The sequence below is a fragment of the Mytilus galloprovincialis genome, chromosome 6, assembly GCF_965363235.1.
Source record: "Mytilus galloprovincialis chromosome 6, xbMytGall1.hap1.1, whole genome shotgun sequence".
Lineage (NCBI taxonomy): Eukaryota > Metazoa > Mollusca > Bivalvia > Mytilida > Mytilidae > Mytilus > Mytilus galloprovincialis.
In genome coordinates this window covers 4,999,190-5,007,741 of record NC_134843.1, presented here as the reverse complement: position 1 = coordinate 5,007,741, position 8,552 = coordinate 4,999,190, and the positions used below count along the sequence as shown (strand labels likewise).

Here is an 8,552-nt window from a genome sequence, read left to right as displayed (position 1 = left end):
ATTGATTTGCGATGTATGGGGGGCGGCCAGGCGTTCGGCAACCAAATGTTGTCTGTGCATTTACTCATGAACCATTTACCCAAAGCTTTTCAAATTTTAATATGTTGTTACAGACAACAAAATGAAGGTCAAGTTCAATAATGACGATTTTGACTTTTACCGTTCAGGAGTTGTGGTTCTTGAAAGATTGAAAAATGGCATTTCCAGTCGTGTCCGTGCATTTACACATGAACTGTTCAACCAAAGCTTTTCAAATTTTAATATGGTGTTACTGATAACAAAATGGAGGTCAAGTTCAATAATGACGATTTTGACTTTTACCGTTCAGGAGTTATGGTTCTTGAAAGATTGAAAAATGGCATTTCCAGTCGTGTCCGTGCATTTATGCATGAACTGTTCAACCAAAGCTTCCCAAATTTTAATATGTTGTTACTGATGACAAAATGGAGGTCATGTTCAATAATGACGATTTTGACTTTTACCGTTCAGGAGTTATGGTTCTTGAAAGATTGAAAAATGGCATTTCCAGTCGTGTCCATGCATTTACGCATGAACTGTTCAACCAAAGCTTCCCAAATTTTAATATGTTGTCACTGATGACAAAATTGAGGTCAAGTTCAATAGTGACAATTTTGACTTTATGTTCAGGAGTTATGGTTCTTGAAAGATTGAAAAATGGCTTTTCCAGTCGTGTCCGTGCATTTACTCATGAACCATTCAACCGAAGCTTTTCAAATTTTAATATGTTGATACTGATGACAAAATGGAGGTCAAATTTGATATTGACGATTTTCACTTTCACCTTTCATCAGTTATGGTTCTTGTGATATTGGCAGGATACAAATAAATGTTTATAAATCCGGTTTGCTGTCGTTGTGACAGCCTCTTGTCTTATACTGTATGCAATACTATATTTGGCGTATGGAATGATTGTAAGGTGAACATGTCTAGCTGGCAGATGTCATCTTAAATTAATTTATTATGAAGGTGTAAAACCACTAAATCAAAGTATGTCACATCCTGTTTCATACGAAAAAGAGTCAGAAAAAAATTTCCATGAATTTGGCAGCTGTAGGAAACTATCCTTGCATTTCTTTGCAAAAAAAAATGTGAGCTATAAACATTATCTTGGGTGTCTCTAAGCACCATTCTTTTTGATTTGGTGTGTCTATTTGATATTTTGGAAAACTTGAGGTGATGTGGTTACTAAAGCTTGTAAACAGGGAAAAAATGGGTAAAGATTTGATTGGTTAACTTTTGGTAATGGTTATTATCTTACATGCAATGAAATGTTGTACTTGACAGCATAAAACTTACTTTTACTTTTAAAAGAAAAATTCTGCACAATTTTTTGAAAAGTCCCAAATTAACAAAGACTAATAAGGGTAAACAATGGTGATATTACTCCTGAAATTGAAGGTTCAAAATCATGCAACCAAACCAAACCTGTATTGATATGGTCATTTCAATCTATTTACAGATTGTTCTGATGGATTGGAATGGTGCAGTCAAGAAACCTGTACTACAGAAAAGGTAATACAGTTATTTTAATTCTATTTAGTTAGAATGTTAACTATAGATTACTGTTTTGAATTCAAGATGTATAAGAAGATGTGGTATAAGTGCTAATGAGACAATTCTCCATCCAAGTCCTGATTTGTAAAAGAAAAACCATTATAGGTCAGCATAAGGCCGTCAACAGGGAGCCTTGGTTCACATCGAACAGCAAGCTATAAAGGACCCCAAAAATGACATGTGTATAACCATTGGAACATGGAAACCAACATCAACAAATGACTAATACAGAACATCAGGTTCTTGACTTGTGTGCAGTATGTTTGTCTGGCTGGCTCTTGATATTAAAAATGAATCGTGATATATAATGAGAAAAAAATAGTAGGCCTAATTTTCTTCTATATTGGATAGCTGTTTCATTGGCACTCAAACCATATCTCCTTTAAAAAAAATATATCATTCTTGTTTTTTTCTATTGCAAAAATCTTAATTTACAAAAAGATTTAATTGAAAAAGATACAGATAATTTTGAGGCAGCCCCAATCCCAAAAGAGGATAGAAATGCAGAAATATTAAAGTAACAATATGAGCATTGGCACATCTCATTTCCATGGAGATTGCTTAGCCATGAACTACTTTCAGTCATGGTTCATTGACTTTGAATATTTACAAAACTTTACTTTTTAAAGTGTTACTATTTTAATTTCAACATATGCATTATTGAAATTACAAAAATGCCAGACATATCTCTGATAACAGTTTATCATTTATTTTGAAAACAGGATGCAGTACAAGGTACACAGTCTAGTATCAGTGATATTGACAATATACATAGTGAGGAAAGTACAGACTGTAATACACCACCTTGTCAACAAATGTTAATACCAGACGACCAAATATCAGAGATCTCATTTTCAAATACTGTTGTCACCGATTCAGTGACGGAAGATGAGAGCATCTGTTTGGAAAGATTACCAGGTCTGGTTCCATCAGATCAAACACCAACCACTGCAACTTCTTATGATGAAAATGAGGCTGACTTAGACAATGACCATACTGACGGAGAAATGTCTTCTGTGAAGGAAATTGATCACTGTGATATACAATGTACATTTGAAGATGTCGCTACTGATGATGATGACAATGAGGACATTGGTAACATTGTAAATTTCCTTGAAAATGAAACTGTATGTTATAGTGACCTTCATGAAGATCAGAGGTCACTTAGTGGACAGTCTCACACTGGGGATGATTATCCATCTGTTGATAGACAACTATCTCCTACTTTTGAAATGGAAAGAGAACCAGTGTTAGGTGTAAAGTATGGTTTCCTGTCAGAATCAGAAGAAAAGAGCACAGACTCTGACAATCAACGCAATAATTCTGAATGTGATTATTTTCAAAATAGCACGGAAACTTCCACACCAAATGAGTTTGAAAAGGTGTCATTGAGGAAACTGCAAAACTTGGAAAGGAAATTACAAGAGAAATCATTGAATCGTCAACATGTGACAAGTATGGAGACTGGTACTCCCAACATTTCAAGAAGTGATGAAACTGTATTGTATTATGATGATGAAAGTGGTCCAACAGTTCATATAGAAAATGTGGGGGGAAATTTTGCTGGTGATTTCAATCCAAGTTCAGATGATGAGTACAATGATATCGACAGTGGAACTCCTTTGTCATTACAGTTTGGTAGTAGTAGTTTGAACATGCCTGCTCTTAATGATGAAGTAAGGGATCCATACCACGTAGAAGAGAGAATGGAAGACTCTACCAATTCTATAAGAGATAATGATCCATACCACGCAGAAGAGAGAATGGAAGACTCTACCAATGTTAGTGCTGCTAATAAAGAAAATGTACTTGAACACCATAGGACAAGCCCAGACATATCCAACAGGAGAAATTACTTTCAAAGTTGGGAAGGTAGCTCTATAGAATACCAAGAAGATGAGGGAAATTTTCAACAAGGCCAAAAGGAGGGTTATAATGACAAAAGTATTGATGTTTTATATGAAAGGAATAGAAACTCATTGACTTCTTCATACCCACAAAATATTAAAGAGGAAATAAAATCACCAGAAGAGATTATGCCTAAAAGAAAAGCTAAAGATTTACTGGAAAAACTTAGGGCCAAGAAGATGAGGTTATCACTACCAAAAGCAACAATTCCATTAGAAGTGAATCAGAATGATGGACAAGTAGCTGGTCCAAGTCAAATTAGACCTCATACACCTGCAATGTCTGGAGGTTTAGAAAGGTATGACATGATCTTGATATTTGCTCTATGGGTTATCACTGATATTATATATATAATTTGATAATTACCTTAAAAATATAAATAAAATAATTTAAGAAATCAAATGGGGTAAATGGCAACATTCTGATATTGTTTTGGGATTAGAGTGGCCTTATATGTGCTTTTATAATTGTATGGTCAATATAAAAGAACTTTTAAATTTCTTGTGTTTAGTGCAAGATGCATTATTTTTTCCAATCAGGTTTTAATGTTTGTAGGTAAAAGATAACCACATGTTAAAAGTGTTCTACAATGTACAAGTTTTCTAAATGCATGAATGTAAAACTGTTTAAACCACCAAAATAAACATCTACAGAAATTTGAACTTGTCAAAAATCTAGGTAAATCTGTGGAACACACAAATCTGTGTCCGTTCTGAAAAAAAAATTAAGATATAAGAACAAAATAAGCATATGGTGTACTTAAGGTGGTACCTAACACTACAGGGAGATAACTCTGTAAAATCAGCTAAACGTTTTAATCACATTGTATTGTTAAGGAAATATTAAGCTTCCTAATGATCAAAATTGGTGTTTGTCAAACTGCTATCTATCCAACCAATTTTTTCCGAGAAAGTGATTGGTTCAAGTTTTCTGAAATTTTATATATTTTTTTCAAAGGGTCAAAGCAAATGTTTTGTCAAAAGTTTATGAAAATTAAACGAGTCAAATTAATTTTAGTCAAGGTGTTGGGTACCACCTTAACAGTATTTTATAGATTACAGATTTTTGTTGTAGAGATTTTCAATAACATGTATATCATTATGCTATTGATGCTTTTCTATACAGGTGCAAGGAAGTAGTATTGAAATTGAGGAAATCTTTGTCAAAGGAAAAGAAAATGAAAAACCAACAAAGAGTTGAAGTTTGGAAGTAAGTATACTTTGAAGGTCACCTTGAAAGTACTTGTATTTTTATGATACATACACCGATTTACTAGAATTACATGGTTTTGGTTTGATGTCTACTTTGAAATTTTTGCAAAGCTTGCATGTTTAGGTTTGGGATTATATCAATGTAAGATGAACCGCCAAATAATATTAAATCAATAATATTTGGTATATAGTTGCCTTAGCATTAGCATTCCTTCTTTCCACATTATTATTCAATCCTGGTTCATTTACTTTGAAAGTTTTGCATAGTTTTCATGTTAAGTCTTGACATTTAATTAAAACATGTACAATCAAAATTACATGCAGTAGGCAAGACATATCTCTATGTTAACAGTCATTAATTTCTTGATTTTGTTTACCTTTACCAACGATACTTGACCAGTTGAACAACACATCTGACTACTGTAAAGTGCTAGTTAGAGTATTGGAATTTCAAATGCTTTTTTATTTTAAGCAAGAATTGAAAGAGCTTGAGAGTAAATTTTCTTTGCCTGAGATAAAAGTGTCTTCTGTAAAGTGCTTATTAGAATATTTGAATTTTAAATGCTTATTTATTTTAGACAAGAATTGAAGGATCTTGAGAGACAACTTTGTTTGCCTTTGATAAAAGTGTCTGCTGTAAAGTTTGAATTAGAATAGAGGATTTTAAAATGCTTCTTTATTTTAGGCAAGAATTGACAGAGCTTGAGAGTAAACTTTGTTCACCTAAAATAAAAATGGCTAATTAGAATAGTGGAACTTCAAATGCATATTTATTTTAGGCAAGAATTAACCGAGCTTGAGAGTAAACTATGTTCACCCAAGGTTACAGTGGCTGTGGTAGGAACAACGGGTGCTGGGAAGTCCAGTCTGATGAATGCCATCATAGACCACTACAATGTATTACCTACGTCAGGTACACAGGCCTGTACTGCTGTGGTTGTCAAGATAGAAAGTAACAGTACAAGTGATCTGTTCGAAGCTGATATTGAATTTCTCTCTAAAGAGGTAAACATTTACCATTACATGTAATCAAAACAAATGCTTTATTAATGAGCAGGAAGTGCAACCATTGAAAGTAGTTTTTGTTTCTTCTTTTGCATTTAATAAGGTCTTTTTAGCTCGCCGATGCAGAGTCCTTCATCGTAAACTATTTCAAATATCTTCTACTCTGAAACTACTGGGCCAAACACCTTCAAATTTAAATAAATGTTCCTTCGGATATCTAGTTTATAAATTGTATCGGAAGTTTTGATCCATCGACAAACATGGCCACCATGGCTAAAAATAGAACATAGGGGTCAAATACAGTTTTTGGCTTATATCTCAAAAATTAAAGCTTTTAGAGCAAAACTGACATGGGGTCAAATTGTTCAATTGGTCAAGATCTATCAGCCCTGAATTTTCAGACAAACCAAACAATCCATTGTTGGGTTGCTGCCACTAAATTGGTATTTTTAAGGAAATTTTGCAGTTTTTTGTTATTATCTTGAATATTATAGACAGATCGAAACTGTAAACAGCAATAATGTTCAGCAAAGTAAGATCTACAAAAATTACCCCTTAAGGAGTTATTGCCCTTTAAAGACAATTTTACACAATTTGTTCATCAAGTTTGCTAACATTTAAAAATCTTTTTCTCTGAAACTACTGGGCCAATTACCTTCAAACTTTAACTAAATGTTCCTAAGGGTATCTTGTTTATAGATTGTATCCCAAGTTTTGATCCATTGACAAACATCAATCAAGTTTGCTAACATTTAAATACATCTCTGAAATACAGGTCAGCGATTCAGGCTCTTGAGAGCCTCTTGTTATACAAATGGTCTTGAAATTTGAAACGGTAAATCCTTTTTTCTTTAAAAAAAAATATTGTATTCTTTAACTAGGTAAAAAATGATAAGAAAATATAATATATTCTTGCATGGTTGATTTATTAAAGATTTACTAAAAACACAAACCATTTTGTCTGATTAATCCAACCAGTTAGAAGTTACTAGGTACCAGGGGCTGCTCTGGCTCCAAAAAAGTTGGAGCCAGGAAAATAGCCAGCTCCTATATTTTGTCGCCAGTTTTGAAAACTTGGAGCAAACTTTAGAACCAGCTAGAGTCTTTAATTCTTCTATCAAAATATAAACTATGTTCAATTTAAATTTCTTACGCACTCAGCCTGCACTTTACATCATTTAACATGTAATACTAAGTAAGTCATAGGGTGTTTATACATACAACAAAACTGACATGTGTTCTTCATTTTCTTTGTCAGTATTTCATATGTAGAATAATATACATTAGCTTATTGTCTGCTACAGAATAGAGAATTTTATTAAACTAAAAAATAAAAAAAATAGAAAAAAAATGGGTAATTGTATGAAGAAAACAGAATAAGAGGTGTTTAGATTTACAGAACAGTGAAAAATTGTATTAGAAATAAAGAATACAGAAAAAGATGACCAAGGCACCCTACCAACCCTACCCATCCTGCTACTAAACCCCTCTTTAACTCTTCCAATAACTCGAAAGACCCAAACATATATAAGTTCTATAGCCAGAAGTATGTAGCCATATCTAAGACATGTCTTTTAAAAGTAGGTATCTCAATGCTAGGAAAAAGTAAAAGTTATCTTTCTTTATTCGTGTGTGCTCCCTCTTTGGAGGATTATACACAGTACGTAGAAGAAGTAAACATGACCAACAATGGGGGTCGTTTTTGTTATTTTTGTATCACAACTGAGGGCAGTGAAAGACAAAGGAGTAGGTCCGGTAAGGATCAATTTTAGCCTCAAATTTCAAGTTCATCTGACGAATGAATTTGACCTCTTTTTTAACACTTAAGTGTCTATTTCATTTGAATCAATTAGTTTATGTGAAAGATTTTAACTGGTTTAGTCATTGAAAACGATCCGATTCAAGCTCAAATATGAAAAATCTACCAAATATGTCAAAAAATGTCACTTTTTAGATAGTTTTTGTCAAAAATGAAAGTGGCCGCATCCGTGTTCATCCAAAATCTTTATATATGTTATGTATTATCATAAAATACAACTTACATTTCAATATTAAGGATGAACACGAATGCGGCCACTTTCGTTTTACACGAAAACCGTCTAAAATTTAGCTAAAATGATAGAATTGTGAAGATTTCAGTAATTTAGCGTGACTTAATGGTGCTAGTACTCGATATATGTGCATTGTATTGCCAAAAACAACCAATATTTATGTAGCAGAAGCATTCTACTGTCCAATATATATTTAAAAGTTTACATTTTAACAATTTTGTAAAACTGCTATATTTTGGGGCCAAAAAGGGGTCTTACCGGACCGACTCCTTTCGTTTGAATTTGCTATTTTTTCATGGAAAACAAGTAAAACAATGTTTTTTAACAATTTGATTAACAACTTATGTTTTCTTCATTTAACTACAGTAAACATTGAAATTGTGTTGTCGTATGAACATTTCTTCAAATGAAATAGACAAATGCAGACTGACCAATTCTATTTGAATTAATTAATGTTGATGATCATTAATGACCCATCCTATAAATGGATTACCTGTAACAACAGATGACACCTGTTGTAACCGTTGATTAGCTTGGGGTTGTAAACAAAGTCATAAACTTGCCTCCAGGTAAAATTTTGTACTATTTATTTTTTTAACTTTTACCAATCAACATGAAGATCGATATTGTTAAGAAATGAAAATTTTTACATAGGAAAATGTTGGCGCCAAAAATATCGCCAGCAGCCACATTTTGTCACCAGATGAAATTAAAAAAACACAAATTGCGACATTGCCGACGCACAGCGCGGTCCCTTCTAGATACAGATTGATAACCTATGTCAAATGATTACACAACTGAA

The 8,552-nt window shown here is 33.0% G+C and overlaps 1 protein-coding gene across 2 annotated transcripts in view; it reads left to right on the top strand.

The window, feature by feature from the left end:
- LOC143078772 (uncharacterized) overlaps nucleotides 1–8,552 on the top strand; it is a 65,241-nt gene that overhangs the window by 37,140 nt on the left and 19,549 nt on the right. For both annotated transcript variants that reach the window (XM_076253734.1, XM_076253733.1), the window contains 4 exons: nucleotides 1,481–1,533; nucleotides 2,298–3,781; nucleotides 4,609–4,692; nucleotides 5,474–5,699. In XM_076253734.1, coding sequence (XP_076109849.1) covers nucleotides 1,481–1,533; nucleotides 2,298–3,781; nucleotides 4,609–4,692; nucleotides 5,474–5,699 — 1,847 coding nt within the window. The remainder of the gene's footprint in view (nucleotides 1–1,480; nucleotides 1,534–2,297; nucleotides 3,782–4,608; nucleotides 4,693–5,473; nucleotides 5,700–8,552) is intronic.